The 22,096-nt window shown below is 34.7% G+C and overlaps 1 protein-coding gene across 12 annotated transcripts in view; it reads right to left on the reverse strand.

Annotated features, from left to right (window-relative positions):
* Positions 1–2,374: 2,374 nt before the first annotated feature.
* Positions 2,375–22,096, reverse strand: part of LOC124168362 (patronin) — a 210,653-nt gene continuing 190,931 nt past the window's right edge. For 6 of the 12 annotated variants that reach the window (XM_046546562.1, XM_046546569.1, XM_046546561.1 and 3 more), the window contains 6 exons: positions 20,535–20,618; positions 18,473–18,565; positions 13,288–13,422; positions 9,949–10,053; positions 7,568–7,895; positions 2,375–5,467 (listed from right to left, as the gene is read on the reverse strand). In XM_046546562.1, coding sequence (XP_046402518.1) covers positions 5,320–5,467; positions 7,568–7,895; positions 9,949–10,053; positions 13,288–13,422; positions 18,473–18,565; positions 20,535–20,618 — 893 coding nt within the window. In that variant the 3' untranslated portion in view covers positions 2,375–5,319. The remainder of the gene's footprint in view (positions 5,468–7,567; positions 7,896–9,948; positions 10,054–13,287; positions 13,423–18,472; positions 18,566–20,534; positions 20,619–22,096) is intronic. The other 6 variants (XM_046546566.1, XM_046546567.1, XM_046546564.1 and 3 more) reach the window with 6 other exon arrangements.

Raw genomic sequence — 22,096 nt, forward strand, 5'->3', positions numbered from 1 at the left:
CAATACAATATTATTTAGATCCATATGGATTCGATATGAGCATTCCAAAGATATGGTTCTTCATCGTACTTAAACATTGATGTGATGCAGCTTTTCACTTTATTCTCTCGTAATAGCAGCTCATTTCATGTGTATGTGTACATTTTCCTTTGCATGAATCCTCAATAACCGGACAAAAAATTTTGAATATCTCCAGCTGTTGTTACCACCTAAAAAACATTGTTTTGGTACATTTTATTCAGAAGAGTCAGGAGGCATTAGGTACACATAACACACCTAAGGCGACTTTAGACCCAAGCCCCACTGAATAGAAATACCTCCGCTTTTGCACATACAATTTCAATATAATTGCTGACAAACATATCCTAACGGATAAACCAGGTTTGGTGCATGCAGTAGAAATTTATATATGATGTTTGAGAGAGAAGGATTGGCTTTCCAAATGTTATGTAATATTGCTGCTACTATTGTTCTTGAATCCAAAATATGCATGGTGATAAAAGTCAGTAGTATCATTATTACAAAAACTGTGCGCATTCCCATGGAGTGCTAATCAAATTATAGAAGTCATTGGGCCAAACCCAAAAATTACTTTAATTCTAAGGTCTGCACATAATTGACCCAATCATACCTTTCATTTTTTAATAAAAGATTCAGTGTCTGTGTGATACGGTGGAAATCTTTGATATTACTCTTATTAAAAACACTTATCTGTTTACACACTCTTTTATTTTCACCGACCATGGTTTCGGCAAGTAAAGGCCTCGATAATGGCACAAGTTGCCGAAACCATGGTCGGTGAAAATAAAAGAGTGTGGAAACAGACAAGAGTTTTTAATAAGCTTTCATTTTTGGACAACTTAATTAAGAGAAATACTTCTTATGATTTACAAAATTTTCCCAAAAACTTCAGCAAGGGGAAGGATCACCGGGTTGACAATATGGATTGCATGGCATACAAAACTCTGTCACCTCCAGGTGACATATTTTTAAAATGCATTTTATGAACTATTGACCACAAAGACCGAGAAACAAAGCAACAAAGATCTACTCGAAAGCTTCTTCTTCCTAATTAATATAGTATATATTTAAAATCTGAATTGTATGTACAGATGATTCCAGTTTATATTGATGATAATGTACCCCAGAGGACAGCCCGAAATGAGAATTCTTTCAAATAGTTAGCACGTTGCGTACCGGGGTATTTAAATTCCTAGGAACACCAATTCTGGGTGGAGGTGTTGAGATTGGAAATATGCCTTTGGTTTAAACATGGTTAAAAAGCTAATGTTTAGAATATAACTTTACCGAATCAAACGTTATGATGCATCAATTCATTATGAATAACAAACATCAACTGAAAACGTACTAACGAATACGTACTGTACGCTTTAAAATTGTTTAGGTTGACGCGCCTAAATGACGAGAATCTTCGTTATCCATCCGGAACGTTCGGGAAAAAAATGACGAGAATTCTCGCCATCCGTACGCAACGTGTTAACTGGCCAAGTGCATTGAAATGAACAGTAGTTTTAAGGTGAGCCAAAATTTGGGACAAACAGGTACAGATCTTTTGCAGATTTCATCCTGATAAGAATGTATCGTGAGCTTTCATGCTTCACATTTCAAAGGCTTGAAAGTCCAGAAATCTAATTCCCTAATCAAATTCAATGAAAGTTCATGAACGATATTCATCACAACTATTGAAGATACCCACAATTGATAGTGGTGGAGACGTGGCGGTCTCAGTTCAATTCCTAAAGACTTATTTCTCGCCACTTGGCCAACAACTAGAGATGATTTCTCATCTCTCTCCCTTCCGCTCATTGAGTTCACCCTCCAATACCTGCTTAGAGAGAAATTTTGTTGTGCTGGGGCTTACAGGGATGGCCACAGACCTATAGAATGTAGCACAAGCATGATAGCTAGCAAGTCCCTGGAACAGGCTCAGAAACAGGCAATTAAAGATTTGTATAGAATTTAGAAAGATTCTGTCATCGAAACAGTAAAAAATCACATTTACCAGCATTTCTTCTTTTTCCTTTTCCACCACGTGAATGTAAATACACTCGTAAATGCAGATACATATTAACACAAGTGCAATGATAAATTCTTGGCTATGTAGAAGGATTTGGTGTTTTCCCGTCGAATGCTGTTGATAAAGTCTTCACGGGAAATCAGCCGGCACATCTGGCAGCAATGTCCATCCTCACCAGGCTGATTTCCCGTGAAGACTTTATCAATATCTTGGCTATTTATTTTTTAATTATTAAGTAACTACCCAGGGGAGAGAAAAAGCACAACTTTCACTTAATCCAATACAGCTGAAAAAGATTATGCCATTGATGAAGAAATTTCTTGACTCCAACAGATCTAAATTTGAAAACATTTATTTCTCAAAAGGTAATTTTATTCTTTGAATGATATTAAATGAGTGTATCCTTCCAACTCTTATGACAACATTGTTAGTGAAAGACAATTACTGGATTAAAAAAAAACAATAGTCATAGTTTTAACCTCCCAGGAATACACAATGTACATGTCAACCAATGTGGAATGTGGTTTCACTGATACATCACCCCAATTTGGCATATAAGAGCCTTGCAAAAGCAAAGAGCAATGGTACTCATGCCGAAATTTCACGACATGTAACTCAAACAGCACTTTTTATGTAGTACTCCCCTACTGTAGTCATTCTCACCTTGTGAAATGAGGGGATCACATAGAAATCATTAATTAAATAGCAATTCCAGACTGAAAATTGCTATTCAACACAGTGGTTCATATAGAAACAAATAATGCTCAAACATTTGAAGTTTCACCCAAAGCTGATAGACCCATAAATATGATTTCTGGTTCAGATCTGTTCATCAGGGAGCGTACACACAGGGAACTTTTCATGACTCAGTTGAGGAACTCATGGAGAGAGACAAGACCTGAATGACAGACTATTTGCCTGTCAAATCTGTAGCTGTTAACTACAACAAGTGACTAGCACTTAACGCTCAACATTGATTAAACATACAAACATTTATAACTGTAAACAGTACAGACAAGATGATCAACTATTTATTTTTAATTAAACCCATCCTTCCATTGTTCAACTGATTTTTTAAAAAGTTTTGTCATTTTTATGAACAGGTTTTCATGCTTCAAATGGTTCATTAAACTAAGTAAGTTTCCATCTGAAATTTCAAACTATTCATTGACAATGAGCATACGATGAACCAATAAAGGTATCTTAAATTTTAATCCCTACTAGAGCAAATTCAAAAATATTGCCTAGCAGAGCAAGTGCTTTTATTGCTCAGAAATTAGGCATTCATTTCAAATAATGTACCAGAACATTGTCTCCATGTTGATTTCCTCAAGTGTTGTCTTGAAGCTTAGTTCCTAGTGTTATCGCCCTTGAATAATTCTATAAAGCAGTCCCAGTCTAAAGCATATGACGTTCAAAACAATATTTATTAAGTCCCTCAGATTTCCACTAAGGACAAGGAATAAATGGAGAAATCCTAACCTTACTTAGTCAGTAAAATTAGCTTCTTTATTTCTTATGTTGACTGTCACCATGTTATCGCGATCCATCACACACATGCCAATGAATAATTTAACATACTCTTATTATTACTGAAGATATGTCCCAATGAGGACCTGAAAAATGTATGTACTAGATAAATAAATCTTATATAAAACTTAATATTTACAATTAGCAAATGAGATTAAAAAATTAGCACAATTCATTTACAACCATTATTATTTTTGTTTTAAAATTATATCATGGTTACCTTGTCACAGTGTGTCACAAAGGGTTCAGCACCTTTCTTAATGACTTTTCTCTTGCACGAGAAAAATTCACATATTAAAGCCTATATGCATCCATTATCACACAAAGTCTTCATGCATTACAACAACATATCTTTTCAGTTCAGCACACTCAAACAATTACACAGCTAACAATAATGCATCTAGCCAGGATTATAATACTTAGACCAAAAGTCTATCTCGGAATGGTTGAAATAAAGTCTTTCTTCAAGATGAAATTAGTCCATCTTATTAAGTCCCTTGTGACAAATAAGGGGAGGGGGATAATGGAGAGAGATAGAGAGAGCCATTGGCAAGTGTCACTACAATGCCTTTTTCTTTATATTATCACAACCTATCGGAGCCAGCCACATAGGAAACACCTTCAAATGCAGACAACCACTCACAAACAAGCAGATGGGAATTGCTGCCCTCGAGTGAAGGTTTAGAACAATATCCAACTGCTTCTTTGATGGTTGTTCTAAGGCAATGCTTTGAATACCAAATAAGACTGTACATGCCCTTATACTACCATGAACAGTAAGACTTTTTTCCTTAAATGCAAGAAGACCACTCTTATTTACAAATGTACTCATGGGCAAGTATTATTTGCATGTCACTAAAGCAACAATGCAAGACAACTATCCCCCACCGCAACACAACTTTTCGGCATAACCCAACTGTAGATAACACGAGCATATTAAGTGTGACTAATAAAATAAGATATTATGTAAAATCATTCCTCCTCATAATCAGAATAAGTGATTGAATGATGCACCAAACGATGAGCTGAGTGATGTTATTTTGATTCGATGCCAAGGATATGGAATTAAGTAAACTGCGTTAGAATATGATTAATCATTCATGGAGGCACAAGCAGAATCACTTATGAAAAAAGCAAAGTCCCATGATGCATTAACAACTCAATGCTTGAAAAAAGGTGAATGATAAAATGAGCAGGTTATGACAACATACCGAAAAATAGCTATGTAGATCCATAAAAATTTTTTAAACACAGTCTTGTCCCTTCCAGAATGAATATTATAACCTGCTTAATAACACAATGTATGATAGATATCAATATTTGCATTGCCAAACAAAGTATTACCTTTCTCGAAACAGTATATAATATTACATTAAAGAGAGAATAGAGAATTAAACATGAAAAAGCATCAGATCGATGTACCTACATATCTTGCAGCCTTCAAGAATGCTTTCTTCAGTTGACTGAGCATGATATAGCATTTAAAATAAATCACACCATTCACATAATTATACAAATTTTGTGCACATAAGAAGACTTCCAGGCTATCATTTTCATTTGATCAGAGAGGCAAAATATATTTTGCTTCGATCAAAAGCAGACATTTGCATAGTTGAGTTCCACTGCAATGGATTTTCATTATATCCAAAAGAGGAACGCAAGGGGGAACATGGATGATAGAGCTACCATATGCTCTTTTTCTCCACAATGGTCCCACCAAAACGCCAAGCATTTCTCTTTCACACGCATGCTCATATGACGAGCGTTAAGTCCCTCTTGTTTGGTAGGTTGCCCGCCTTCTTCCCTTGCCATAAGCTGTTGTGAATGGTGAAGGCATCTATGGTCACCGTGAGATGCTTGGTGTGGACTTGAGAGAAGCACTTACCCCCTGAGTTGTATCTGGAGAAAGAGAGATTAAGTAAATAGGTTAAAACTGTTGCGGTCCATGATGTTCAGCAGCATTATCTTTTGGGTGTACCCGCGTCACAGTTTAGATTACTGGGCAATAGTTTGGTCTTTGCTGCTGGAGATGAACTCAGGGCAGTGATTCATCACTCGCATGTCGATCATTTTAAGTATCGTCACGGTGGAGGGGGTGGGGAAAGGATAGGGTTAGGTGTGGGGGCTTTATTGAACTTTCTTCCTTTCTTTTGAAATGGTCAGTCCTTGGTTCATCCTGGCTTACAGTCATTTCAAAAGAAACAAGAAATTTTGAGAAAGCCCCCCAAACCTACTCCCAACCTTTTCCCCACCCCCTTCACCATACTTAACACTAGAACGAATTGCATTCTGCCACCCGAGGAGCAAAAGAAGATCAAGAATTGGCAAATGTTAATGCCACAATATTTTTTCATCAAAATTAACTACATATTTTTATCGAATGACAGTTTACCACATGAATTTGAGACTGAGCACTCCATGTCACCTTCATTTCTAATAGATTCCCAACAGTTACATATATTAGGGACCATAGGCAGACTTAGACTTCTAAAAAATACACAAAATGTGTCATACGGATATCATTACGTTCATTTTGTTTTGAGTATTGGGGAGTCTCAATCATTTAATTTCATATTATTAAATTTCATATAAAAATAGAGGGAATATTTCATATGGCAATTGCTGTATCTTGTTTTTAATCTCAAGTATGAGAAAATCGTTTGCCTGACAGACCCTCGTGCCCCCCCAGACAAAAATCCTGGATCCGTCCTTGTTAAGCACTCTGGGCAAAGGTTTTCAGGTGGTACAAACTCTCGCTATGACAAGTGCCAACACCAAAAGGGCCTCGCTGAAACAAATTTTATTTACATGCTAATCATGGGATGAATTGACATTGCATCTGCCATCACTCGTAATGGCGGGGGTCTCGCAATAGCCCGTACTCGGTTTAATGCGGTTGCACTGTATTGGTTTTATCTACTCTGATCTCTGTTTTTCCTTGCATTAGAGGTCTGCTGGGCACTGGAGATAGAAAGGAGGGAACAGAAAAAGTGAAAGAAACAGAAGTTAATCAATGAGCACGGTAGCCTATATGACAAAAAAACTCTGTGGGAAGGTCTGATGCATAGCAAGAATCAACACGACAACAAGCTTACAGTTTCTCTTTACCTGTGGGAAGCTAGAAGCCCTAGCCTCAGCTACCCTGGGAGGAAAAATTGGAGGACAAATAAAAGTCAATACAAAGCAAATCAATGGATATTTGTGGCTTTAACTTTCCAATTGTCAATTTTTGTTAACTGTGCATGCATATGGTGCTGACAGAGCTTTTAAAGTTCCTGTAAAGGTGTTTCAAGTCGACCTACTATTTTCCAAGGCTCAACAACTGTCTCTTTTATCATAAAAAGCCACATAGAAACATTGTTAATGCTATTCTGTTGACAATAGCAAGAAAATGTACAAATAAATTTACTTTCACTACCAGTTTATTTCAATTTCAAACCTGCGTACGTCTACTTTTTGTAGAACAGTAGGAGCTAAATTAACTCCACGTGAAGGACTCACCTAAAGGTGGAATATTATTTTTCAATTGTCATTTCACAGAAAAAATACTTTTCTTTCACTTTCTCTCTCCCCTCAAAATTAATTCATACTGCATACATTTCTTTAGAGGAGAATAAGTAAGATTTTATTAAAATATATTTTATTCTAAAAACTTATTCAACAAGCATAAATTGCTATTTTTAATGATTAATTAATTATGGAGGCTGCTAGAAAAGGAGACAATATTATTGTTGAAATGTTGACAGAGAATTTAATACTCAATACTGACTGAACTTTAAGATTTAACTAAAAAAATCCATGAACTATGAGGCCCAGAAACACATCTACCAAGTTTTCAATAAAGAATTATTTAAGTTTTTGCTTAAATATATAAAAGAAACCAATTTCAAAAAAGCAAAAGTGAAAATTCTACATTTTTCCATTACTATTGTCGTAAAAAGCACTTGAGACTTAAGTATTAATAAAAATTTCAATGGAGAGCAAGCAATGAGGACTCACTTGAAAAACTTGTCGAACATTCTCTCACTGACATTCCTTGGACCGGTCCCATATAGCTTGGTCACCTGGTCCTGCATAACTTGTGGAGATGATCCCATTATGCCTTCCTCTCCAATGCCCTCTGGAGAATAAGAATACAGGGCACGAAACTGGCACCCAGCATCCCGAAACAATATGAGGAAATGTTTACTCATCGACCTCGCTATCTCCTCAAGGACTCTTGCTTTGGCCTCCTTGTTGACAGCTCCAGGAAAAACACAATACTCCACAGCATTCAATATGATGCTTCGATTGGATTTTGTAGTCGGTTGCTTGTATAAACGGGGACCTAAGGTATAAATATAGAGTTGAATTATACTTTTATCAATAACTAGGCATAGGGAATACATTATGAATAACTCAATAAACAACACTAATGGCATAAATAATCATCCTTATCTTCTTATGATTTTCAATAACACCTCACCTTCAAAACTCACAGAGCATCGTGAACATATGGATTTTAATATCATAAGACTCAAGAGAATGATAACTATTCACTCATATTACCTTGTATCGTCTTATAAAATAAAATTCAGGATAGAAATTCTAAACGTAATAAAAAAGGGCACACTAAATGGTAAGAGCCCAATATTTTCAGTAGGTTTCTAGAGAACTATACATAACAAACTAGTAAGTCATTTGATATTTACCACAGCATTATAACCAACTGAAATACTGATAGATACCATGATTAATCTTTAGAAATGAGATGTGAAACTAAATAAATTCATTGCTAAACAAAAATTGAACGATATTTCAAGTAAATTACTTGTTTAGCAAAATAACAACAAATGAATACTAATGAATTAATTTTAAATTATAGCTAATGGAAAATCCTAATTAACTTCTAATACTCATACATACTAATACTCATACTGGCCTAAGATTTCTTCTAAAATGTATTCTAAGAGGAAATAGTATGTCAAGAGAATTCAAGAACACATACAAACTTAATTTTCTTCAACTATTTTGACCACGTTCTGTATCATAATGGAAACATACCTACTAAGTACAGTGAAGAATTCATGTATAAAGAAAATAGTTTATACATAATTTCCACCAAGCTACCAAGCGCACCAAACTCAGTTTTTGGGGTATTTTTTTATGGTCTAAAATGACAAGAAATCAGTACACATAATGTGAATGAATGAATAGCCAAATATGTACAAAAGATAAATAAATGAAAGGATTAGCACGTTTATATCACACAGAAGCAGAGTGCTGAATTTTCATAATTAAAAATTAAGAGCTACTACAGGCACGATCTACTTACAAGATACACCACAATCATAAATGCAAAGCATAAGTAAGTAACAACAAGTAAATCTCAGAAAGCTTAAAAAGAACTGGTTTCCTCAGCATTAGCTCAGCAGGTATAAAAAAATCACTCACTTAATAGTGGAATTTTTTTATGGCTAAAGTACTCCTATATAGTAACAGATTTCATTCACCTGGATTGTTCATTCAAACCAAAAATTGCAATTCATAACGTGAATTTCGTAGATGGAAGGGAAATATGCGTAACATTGAAAAATATCTCTTAAGATTGATCTCTCCATTAAAATTCATATTGTTAGTTAAAAATGTTGTATAATGGAAGTTAATAGCAAACTTTTATCGGTGCATGATATCATTATATTTCTGATTACATTATTCATTCAGAGAAAACCTATCATTGAGGAAAGAAATTGCAAATAAGAGTGTGGACAACAATGAAAGATGCGAGACCCATGCACAAAGGGGATCCGAGATGCAGTGACACGCTCTGCATGAGCTCCCAAAGTCATTAGCTTCTTTAACGTAATGGTTAACGCTCTTGATTTTTCGTAGCAAACAGCTTAAGAAATAGAAGACAGAAGAAACACAGAAAAATACAGTTCTCTTTTGTTTTCAAACACAATTCTTAAAAAAAAATTGGGTGAACTAACTCATTCCTCTAATAATTCAACTAATCCAACAATAAAATTTAAGTACAGTGAGCGAAAAAATTCTTGCTGAAAAAATACACACAAGAATAACATTAGAGAATGCAAAACTAGAGGCAAAGACCATACAAATGATACTTGAAAGATTTGGAATATGATCAAATGAAGCCTCAGCCATTCAATGAAAGAACAAAATGATTTATTTTACATCAAGTTGGTTTGTTGATGAATTGCAGTCTAATTACGTCTCATATCACAATACAAATTCCTAGTTGACACACAAACCAAAACAAAATTCATAAATTCCACAAAAAAACCACAAACCAAAGTCAATACATTCCAAAGTATGCAATTGAAATGGAATAAATATGATAATTACGTGAAGGGACATTGGCATAGATAATTTTTTCTCACCTGTATATTCCAACATAGAACTGGGGGTTGAACTTATGTCACTAGCACCATCATCACCAAATGGTCTCCGCCTGACCACCAAGCCAGGAGGCAGTGATCCAGGCCCTGAAAGTGTTTTTATTTATATGCCAACTTGCTCATAAAGAAGACATAGGACAAGACAGTGGCCAGTGGTGGTGTCCATTAACATAAAATTTCTCCCTTGAACTCAAACAGCTAAAATATCAACATGAACCCAGACTAATGAAATAGCTTGTAAATAAAATGAAACTACCTAACAGTTTCTGTGAAAAGTATCTTGAAGTGACTATGATTCAATAAACATATTTGTCAATATTAGCCTACACAGCACCGCTTATAAAGTACAAATACATACGTATGTATGTGGCAACTATCAACAGATGAACATGCAAAAATGTCTATTGGAAAAAATACTGACAAAAGAAATGGGTCTTTTGATTACAAAGGAAGAGCAAAATTCCGGGACATGAATATTACAATAAAGGATTTTCTAGTCTGTCCCATTTTGTGCTGTCACCTAATATGTTCCTTCATTAAGTTTCATTCACTTAGGCAAGTCCCAAACATCAATAGAATTTTACAGGCGTTATGGATGAAATTTATTCCCTGTTTTGCCATACCCAACGTAGACTCATTCATTTAAGTAAACTAATAACATGTAAGTAGAACAACTTAAAGCAGTGAATAGTTGCAGAAAAATATTTTTTTAATGAAACACAAGATAGCTGTTAGGCATAGCCACATATTCCAAAAATAAAACGGATCCTGATTTACATACGAACAGGTTGCATTACAAATCTAAAATAGACAATAAAAGCGGCAAAGTTTATCCACAAATCAATAAAACTGAGAGAGAACCAGTGCAAACCACAAATCATGGATTCAATGATTATGAACAAAAATCTGAATTTCACAAGACAGAAAAACTTAAAAATAAATCCATTCAGGATGATTTTTTCCTGTTTTCATTAAAATATACGGCCAAAGAAAAAAAGAGTAAAAACTATCATTCTACAAACCCCCAAGAAATTATTGGCAATATCAACAACAAGAAAATGTTTTCAAGTCGAACATTCACATAATATAGGTAATAGAGTACCTGGCAATGGATACAAAGATAGAACAGTTGTTGGATGATGACTTTGAGGGAAATAGAAATAAAATTTAATCCACTGAAGAGTCAGTTTCATAAAGGAGTAAAACCAAGCAAATATATAAAAAGCAGCTCAATCACATCATAATTGAGACGAAATGACTACACAAAGAAGCTGAAATATTGCAGAAATATAAAGTAGGACCATAGACACACATGCATAGACAAACAGGAAAAATAATTATATAAAGACACAAATGACAACTCCTGAAGCAATAACAACAAAAACCCAAAATATCAATGAAATTTTTAAATAACTCACAGTACCTCTGTTTAATCCCTAATCAACTTTCTTCCTAAAAACCCTGATAACTTCTTTCCCCTTCCCAGCTGAATATAACTTCAAAGTTTACTAATTGTGCATTCATCTTGTCATTCTATCCTTCTAATCACTGATTATCTACACTCAATCCACATCTTTTGGCGTATGGCAATCCACATAATATGAACACAAAAAAATACTTCAGAAGATCCAACCATTTCAAGCTTACAGGTTGAGCATCAACCATGTTTATGACACAAATGCACAAAGCCAATAGATATTTTAATTCAAAGGGATGTAACTACATATTCACTCCTTGCACGTGAACAGTGGAAAAGATGGAACAAGGCTAAAAATGTACTGCAAAGCGGAAGACAGAAAAAAGTTATTGATCTATGACAAACATATCGCATATTTTAGTGAAAGGTAATTTATTCCGGAAGTCCAATAAAGAGAAGAATGTAATACATATAGAATGAGAAAATGAAAAGGAATTCTATTAGACTAATGTGCTGCCAAGCAAAAATGTTTTCTCAACCCAGAGAAATGAGCGTGAACAAAACTAATTCTCACACATCCTACCACAAAATCTAACCAAATAAGAGAAATTATTACCTCTTGGATTAAACACATCACACCACCACTAGAATAATGAGATATTTCCTCCGAGATGAGCCAGTATCATGAAGGATACACAGGGTTGTTACAGATACTTGAATTCAAATTCTCAAAAAATTCTAATTCTCCAGAATTTCCCTCTCTCCTTTCCATCATTGTAAAATATTTTTGAAGAGTAACAACTATATTAAACACAAAATTCTTAAAATATATTTGAAATATTAAAACAACAGGGTTCATACTAACTTTCCATTACCAATTCCCCTGACCTTTATCCTATTTCTGGTCCAATTTTTTAAAATTTCCTTGAATTTTTATAAATGAAATAGCATCCATTTATACAGGGATTAATTGGAAAAATGCAGTAGGTACACCATGAAAGAAGACAAGCAGTAATAGCAGTAGTAGAAGAAATTAAGTCAAGGGTGCCAAGTTGGAACTACCCCGTGCCACCCCAGCCAGTACAGCAACATAAAGCTCATAATAATTTCCCTGATATTTCTATAATTATCCTGACCAGCATGATCTCTGAAAACATACATGTATATATGTATTTACAATCAACATATACAAAGACAATTACTTGTAAACTTGATTTCAGCCAAATGAAAGTAAAAATATGGTGTCAAATTGAAATTGACATATCAAAGAAAATGTCTTAACAATGTACACACAGAACAGAAAATTATTTTAATTTGCTAACTTAATAACAGACAAAAAAAGGAACTTGCATTATCATAATTTCCAGAGGCTAACCCCACACTTCCAGATGAAATGCATAAGCCCTCAGCCAGCCAGTGTGGTGGTTACTTCATAGGAAGAGCTCTCAGGTTTCCTAATGTGTCCAAGGGAAGATTTCTTCCGATAATTTGAAGGCATAGTTTGCCATTGTTTTCAGGGCTACGGAGAAGCTAGAAAATCACCCTGATGACAATTGCAGACTAGAGCCTTTAAACATTGGAAAAAATCAACCCTCACACTAAGTGGGAAACTTAAGAATTCTCTCTGCTATCAATTCACCCAAAAAGCCTGAGATCCTTCAGTGGTTCTTTAGATTCCTTCAATACGAAATTTTCCCTGAAACCACGGAGGAGATTTCTTGATTTTTCCCTGATTTTCCTGATCTGTAACAACCCTGATAGACTACCTGCTACTGGTCCAAGCAAGGGGGATTCAAAACTCTGAATATACGACAGAAAAACAGATTTCTTCCCGACCAAATCAAATGAGCAATTCCCTTCCACATTTTTCAGGAAATCCTCACTAGGCAGAGAGTTTAACTAACCAGAGGGAGATGGGAGGTGGCGCCCATGTGGGCCCATTCCAGGGGATGGCGCACGACGAGGGGGTGTGGCACGACCCAACCCTGAGTCCGTGTCGCCATGACGGAAGGCCACACTCTCTTGGTCGCTGCCGCTGCCTAAGGAGGGAGACAGAAGACGGTTCAATCAATCTCAGAGAACAGTCAGAGTAAGATGTCTCCTTAAGCCATTTTTCGGCACAATCTTCTCCAAAACGTGGCCTATTCATTGACAGGATCCCAAGCCTCAACCAAGACAGTTAAATAATAGAAAAATGCCATCCTTTCCCATGCAAAAAGAAAATTTTTCTTCTATGGACCAATGAAATTACACAAATAGGAAGACACAAAAAACCAATGATCAGTCAATATTCCAAAAACCAAAACTGGAACATAGTAACATTTTTTCAAAACATTTGATACATCTTACACCAGAATCACAATTCTATTAGCTACCTTTGCTAAGAAGGAAATAAAATCAACTACAATTTCATATGAAAATTTTCTCTTGAACCTATATGCTCCTAGCTAAATTTTACAGCAAAGGTAACAGTAAGCAGAGGACAATACAGTTTTCAAAGAGGTCCATTACGGGGTATTACAAAAATGCATACATGAAAATGTAGCGAATAAGCAAATAATATTTCTATTCATGAATCCGGAACACCATACAAAAATACAATAGGTATAACTGGCACTAACATTTAGATATACAACTTAACTAATGATTTCAAATTAGCAGTACATAAAATTTTCGTAAAAAATGCCACAGTAAATATTTTTTCCAATTAACAAAATATTTAGCTCTAGTTGACAACAACACAAACAGCTGAGCTATTGAAAACAATGCATGTATACTATGTAGATATGACAGATTTATTAACTATGTCAGAAATAATCTTGAACAACCAATCACCATTGCAAGTTAGAAAGAAAGATTCCATAGTGCTGTGGTTAAGTCAACCTCCAACCAATAAATCTAACGACTATTTACATATTAATAGTGGATAACACTGAGCATAAAATTATTACTGATCATACATCACCAGTTTAATGAATAAGGCTAAACAAATACAAATGTCATAGTAGCCCTTAACCTCATTATAATGTCACAAGTTGATAGAAGTTGAGTTTTGAAGCCATCAAAAAGAGGCTGAGAAGAGGTTAACATATAAACAACACAAATCCTCAACCTAATGTTTTTATGAGCCACAAAGGAAAACTAAGAGAGATTTAAATAAGATGAAAAATCACCAGATCTATTCAGTTGCTTTACTGTTGAACCGAACCTCGAATATTAAAAAAATGCTGTCCTCGATAAACATACATTTTCTAGGAAAATTAGTAAAAATAAAGAAATTGGAATTGAAATGGCGAAGGAATTTTTGTTTCTAATAATGGGCCGCTCATCATACTGATATTAAAAATGATTATTCAAAAATAAGAGATATACAACATACTAATATCATTGCATTGCCAGCAAAATAGTATGGGGTGCAAAATTTAATGGGTTGCCTATAGTGTTTTACCTATCAATTAAATACAACAAAATTTCAGAACTTGGACATTTATTCATTGCAGGTGAAAACAAAATATTCCATTGCTTTATAATAAAAAAATGGCGGAAGGAGAATAAAAGAAAAAGCTAACTCAAGACTGCAATGCAACACACAGCAAAAAAATTAATTTCCATTACAGGCACCATTTGCTTGACACACTTTTAGCTTTAACCCAGCAGGGTCTCACTTTGTTCATACTATCGTCCAAATTCACCTTATCTATGGAACTATGTAGTCAAAACTACGTATCGTGAACCTCTTAATATACAAGAAAAAAGCAAAAATTATAGGAAACATTTAACAAAGTACACATTTTTTCAACTTAATTGACTCGATACAAAAAATAATCATCGCTCGGATTTGATGCTGAGCAATATAAACTGTATTGAACTGCATGCCGTATAATAATTTAAAATTTAAAAACTGAAAAATAGGTTCTGTAATAGAGATTCAATTGACTCATACAACAGATGAGATGAGGTGCATACAACACTTGCCTCTAGAGCCTACTACAAAGTAACATAGATGACAACTACATTAAATCATACAAAGAGCCACAATACTTTCAATAATTTATAGATGCTAGGTATTAGATCGAAGTTAATTTTTAAGTGATTATTTAAGCTAACCTTGAAAAGGGATTAAAAATTGATTGTACGATTCAGGCAGCATTATGCAACAAAAAAAAATCATCCCAGAAAAGCTAGCAAATGAAGTGTAAATTTTAAAGTATACCACCTGAAATATACCCCCCCTCAATTTTTTTGAACATATCTATTAAAATGTTAAGCTAAGGATACCTGTGTTGAAAATAATAATCAAATGATACACTGCAGATATGAGGCTAAAAAGATGGACAAATTTCCGAGAAAAAGACTATGGTTTCAGTTCAACATAGTTGTGGATGCATCAATGTTAGAAGCACTAATAGAGGAAGAACCAGAACCAAGTAGGGAAACAATTAAAGAGCCCATAGCCGTCACTGATAAACCACAAATTATTCTGACAAAAATTACACAGCATCGTGATAAATATTTAAAACAGCACTGACACCATCAAAATGACAAAGTTAATTTTATCCTTCATTTATCATGCACCGAAGGTTCATTAGATCTTGATTTTTTACAATTAATGAGAGGGGGGAGGAATGAAGTCTGTCATTGAAAACAAAGCATTTCAATGGCAAAAGCCATACATTCCTCTTTCATAAATAGCCAATGACACAGCAAAATACCTAGGCTGCTAGGCTAAAAAATGATGAATTATGATTCACAGTCAGAAGTCAGTCAATGGGCACAGCTAAAATGCTGGTTGCTACCCAGGCTGTTTAATTATGATTCAAAGTTTATGCCTTAAACTGGTTTATTAATAACTTGACACTTTTCCATGCATGTATTCCTTGAAACATAACGCCAATTATATTTTTAAATAAATCTTATGTAAAAAAATCTGCAAACAGAAAAAAATATGGATAATACATACATAGAAATATAAGTCAAGACTCTTAATTTGCAGAGAAACGAGTCATCCCATTATGCACTAAGACAATGATTAAATTTATCTCTCTTTTACTTAACCACAGAAACGTTCACTTTGCCCATGAGACTCTATACATATTAAGTAGTCATAACATATTAATAGTACTGGTACATGAAAAGGTCATCCTCAACTTACAACCCTCTGAAGTTACAGCCAAACGATATGAAGTTAAAAAACATTACAATAAAAGATTGCACGAAAAATGAAAAGGACTAATCGGACACATTTCAATTATTGTTGGTTTTCAATGTGGGCAGCGCAATATGCTAATGGTAGCTGGCAGTTTTTTATTCGTTAAAATATGAGACAGTAACTGCAGCCTTTTGCATTGAAAGCATTTCTGCCCCTTCCAGTCTGACCCATTAAAATGCAAGCAGATAGTAATAGAAGGTGTTGTGTTGTAGCAATTTTGAGGTACTATCAAGTGCCTCAGTTTGATGAGTTCAACTAACGAATATTAGTTCATTCTCTAATAGCTAAGCTGAAAAGTTTCTTGCTAGTGATAACAAATACACTAACAGAGTATACAATAATCACTTCGACCAAGTTACGCTTATTGCCATAACTGTGGCCATATAAGGGAAAAAGTATTTACATTCTTCAAATATCCTCCTTTACTAACTCATATATTCACTACCCAATAATACTATGTATTTATGCACTGATATTCCAAAGCCTTTTCCACTTTCTAAGCTGAGTATGTGGAATTACCTGGCTTAGCTATCTTTATAATTTAGGGAAATTTTCATATAACAAATATCATTTCATTAACTTCTCTACATACTTTTATACATAAGATCACTTTGCAGGACTCACTATAACAGAAAACATACTTTTTGAGAAGTTCTTCTCTACTCAATATCCTTCAGTATTTTCTTTCAACTAAATGCTCAATAAAGACAATAAATATAAATTAAGGTGAAAGTAATTTGTCTTTGGAGTTTATCCATGAGAAAACATCACATCAATTCTTAGAAAAATGTCATGATGGAAAGATGACCACTACAAATAAGATAATGCCTTTACCATGAAAAATAGTCATACAATTTGATTCTTAGTTAACTAATATCATTCAAATGACAAGGCTTGATGACAATATGATTTAATCATGAAATGCACTAAAGGTGATGGATTAAAATATTTTACAAAGAAGCAATTTTATCAATAAGCAAGGGATAACCTGGCATTACAATATGTAACTATTGATGGAGAGTATAAATATACAAAGGAAATATGTACTAATTTGTGCACAAAAATAAAGTTTATAAGTGCATCATGATGAATGGATAAATTAAGTAGAACTGTGGAATATATAATGCTTTCAAGCATGCTTTAAAACTTTTTATCAAATGCAATACGTACTCAATTTATAGGACAAATGAAAATATTCAATTGTTAAAAAACTTAAATGTATAAAGCAAAAAAAATCATTCCTTTGTTCAGATGAAATACTAAGTGGTGATCTGTTAATTCTCATTCATTGTTGATTAATAAAAAATTAAATATGAACACTAAAAAATTTCAAATATATTGAAGCTACATTCCAATTAAAGAAATAAAATCAAATTTCTCCTGCCACATCTCTTATTCATGTCTAACTAAAACTTTAAGTTTCAATACAGCATTTCAAAAAAAATTATTTCTTTCTATTCCTCTTAATAATAACATATCAATTGGTTATGGCCAGAACAATAATGAAGAAAATTTGGTAAGAAATCATCTATTTTTTTAACACTTAAAAAACAAAAAAATCACCAAAATTTTCCCCAATTAGGCAATGCAAGACAGCAAATGCCTAATGGATCATGCTGAGTAAAAAGCATTTCTGTTACAAATCCAGCGACCTAAAAACATTCCAAAAATACAAAAGCAGACACCTCTAAGCAGACTTCATGAAGTAAAATCCATGACGAGCAATTAGTCATCAAGAAAGGGAAAATCCCCACTCGTTCACGAGACCACACATCACCTGAGCCAATGGGAGAGATGGGGAGAGGGGGAAGCGAGTTGGGACAACCACCAGCCAACACCACATGGGTCTAAGGGACAGAATTGAGATAAAGTCTTCTTACCGCTCAAATTCACAAGAGAGTTTGATTTCCTCCCGCGAAAAGTCATCCGCTGATAGGTTGAACCCTTGTTTGGTCGACCAGCTGATCCTGCATCTGTAAAGTCATTCGTGATGAAGACGGATTCCACACGTGGCAAAAGTTCCCAAGATACGACTATCACTCGCCTAAATTAGTTACATCGGTTTTATACCCTACTATAGAGTTATGACATTGCCTAAGAACTCCTCGAATACCAACTAAGATACACATCTTATTAAAGATAATCAAAGCCATTTTGAACTGGCTCACTTTCAGCACGCAAAACTAGGTGTAATGATTATATACATAATATATAATCCAGAAACATTTCATTGATGAGGCAAAAGTCTAATACTTAGAATTTTTCAGCAAATTTAAGATTTAGTTCATTATTAATCGATGTATCCAATCCTAAAAATCCAACAATTTTTCTGGTGGGTATTCAAGAAGAATCAAAATTAAGTTACAATGCTCAATGGAAGCACATTCAGATACACATGCTGTATAGTATCTCCTATTTTTAAAGTTTCCATTAAATGCTAGGGCAATAAATACTCCAAAAATTATATGTATGCCATGCCATATACACATTGCATGGTATGAGTGGCCTCATCTTATGTCCGAATGAAGTTACTACCAGACAGGATGTGAAAATAATAAAATCACTGTGAGAAAGAATTAGACATTCAACACATATACAGGTTTAATGAAGAGATGAGTCTCTCACTGAAACAAGACATTACAATGTTTGTAGAGATGCAGAATGAAATAGGAAATGAAGGTGAAATTTGATTGGGTCTTGAATTGAAGATCAAAAACAAAGGAGAGGGAATAGAAAAGGAATTCAAAGACAGAGTACACCATAAAGACATATATGTGACAGAATAGATGAAGGATCCGTACCTAACTAACTTTCACATTTCATGAGAAGACATGGTTCTTCCTTGGATTTAATCACCCATATTCATAAGATGCATACCACAATTTTAAATCGCATAAATCTTCTTCTGCACGTCTAGTGTCATAGTTTCAGGGCAAAATGATTACACGCATGCCATAATCTCGTTTTGACTCTTCATCCTTAAAAAGTTATTATCATAGTGAGTGGATTTACCATCATGAAGATGTTCGGATTTGTTGTAATTTTCAATTCAGACTGTATTAGCATCTTATGTCGATGAGGCTGATGAATTATATGACAGTTTTAAATCTTTGAAGCTGCCACTAGAAGCGAATGTTGTGTTTGCCACTATCGATCCATAGATAGCCTAATGCTAGGTTATAATTACTATTTGTAGCCTGGAGCTCTGATTGGTTAAAATGCAGTGTCAGGGACAGAAAAAGGGATGCATCAAGTCATGGGAAAAGCGATACGGAGTCCTAATTCAGGAGCCATCCCCGAGTATCATCGCATCTAATAATCATTTTTCAGTGACCACCCATGCAATTGCTGGAGATAACCTTGGAAGGGTCGGAAAAAATGATTGTTTGATTCAGACTTAAAAGTTGGCCTTTTTCCTACAGTGCTCTTTCAAAGACCAAAGAAAGGCAAGAATAGGAAATATGGATACCAATAATTTAATTACACAGGTACCTTACAGAGCTTTGTGTGGAAATTTCTCAGAGATATGCCATTTTTTTTTAGATTTCCTGCATTATAATTTTGCCATATTTTCCAGGGTCATTTTAATTTTCAGAATGCTTCAAACATATAACGTATCGATGGAAATCCTGCAGAAGTTAAGTGATTATACTAAAATGTCAGCACAACAATGTTAAGATGCAGGTACTCGTCGCACTGGACAGTAGTTGAGGCATGCACATCAATATCGGTCAGAATTTAAGTATATCAATGAATCATAACTTGCTGATGATAATGATTTTACGACAACGCTCACTCCTTGTCATGGTCCTTATTCCTATGCTGCACAGGGAAATCCTTTCCTCAAATCATCGTCGCATTATTAATCCATGGATGAGTAATTTCCCTACTTCCCTTATTACGCAGGAAATGAGTGCAGGGGGATAAGGGGGGGTTCCTCACCTCGGGAAGTGCGGCATGAGCTCCGACGTCCCAGCTGTGTGCTCCCGCGGCACGGAGAGCTCGCCTGGCCATCATCCGGTGAATCTGAAGGTGGGTGGGTGGGTTTTTGGGTGCACATGAGAAGTGCTATGGCTTATGCTCCCCAAAATTTCCACCACCATTGTTTCCCCAAATTGCCAAACCTTACGACACTGCCTAAGCTTAAAGCCATGTGCAATTTGCTGTACTTTGTCATGAAATGCCACTGCTCAATAAGTTTCCAACTAACCAACCACTCAATGGGTGAGAATACAGAATAGTACATAGCCTTTTGTCTACAAGTGAAAAATAATTATGATCCAAGACCTGATTCAAACCAAGGACAACATTTAATACACTCTGCTACCTTTAGAACCTTAACTATTGTTTACATAATTCAGTCATACCTCATTCAGCACAAAATGAGTTAATATATGCAATATTGCTGTATTTGATTTAGCGTAGCATTTAATTGAAGTTAAGACTAATTAAATGCTACGAATTGGCCTCAGCAGTAACTTGTTGGCAGTGATGAGGATGGAATGTTTAGGTCACGCACTAACAAGGCACATTAACAAAGTGCTACCCCCCGATTTCAACTAAACTTGGCAGGTTCAAGATTATGGTGGGACAATAGATTACAGTGGGACAATAAATTCTTTGAAATTATAAGTGCCCTTGAGACCCTTGAGTTGAGATATTACTGATGAGTATATGATATATAGAAATGTATACAAAAGCAACTAGAGTTTGAAAAAAAAATGGAAACTCTTAAAATGGCAAGCTACTATCTCATCTCCCAGCCTTGGACTGTAACAAGGAAAATTGAGTAACATTCCTTATTTCACCAGTCATTTCTTATCTCTCACTATCCATTCCACAAATTAATCATTTAAATGCGATTTTTCAATGATTTTATCCTCAGTTTGGGTGTGGTTGCTTACATGACTGTCAGCAAAGGTCCGTGGTTCGATTCCCGGTCCAGGGGAATTTTTTCTCATGGCAATTCTTGTATATTTCACCGCCGCTCACGCGGCAGGGTTTGGAATATTACACATCTTTCCATTTATTACAACCCGTTTGAAGAATTCAAGCATTCATTGTCTAATTTTCCATACACTTACGTGTACTCAGGATGTCCATCACTATATATTGATTTTATTGAAAAACATATCTAGCCACAAGATTTCTCTCAATAAAATTCTTTGCCTTCTAATTGTTATTGTCAAACATGGCCTTAAAGTGAAAATTTCATATGTTCACCAAAAAGATTGAAACAGAGAATTGACATGAAGTAACAGCCAAGGAAAATGTGAGAATTGATTTAGCTACAAGTACCTGCAATGCCAAGTAAATATATTTTGTACTCGGTTCACGTAATTATGAAAAGAGAATTCATGTACTGTGTTAAGTAGTTAGCATTAATGCAGACGACAACAGAAATTATCAGTTTTGCACTAATTAAGGCATGACTGCATAGTAAATAGAAGTATGTGTCACTTTTAAGTAGCTATTGACAAAATATTATTGCTACAAAATGACAG

This window comes from Ischnura elegans, chromosome 11 (assembly GCF_921293095.1).
Source record: "Ischnura elegans chromosome 11, ioIscEleg1.1, whole genome shotgun sequence".
Lineage (NCBI taxonomy): Eukaryota > Metazoa > Arthropoda > Insecta > Odonata > Coenagrionidae > Ischnura > Ischnura elegans.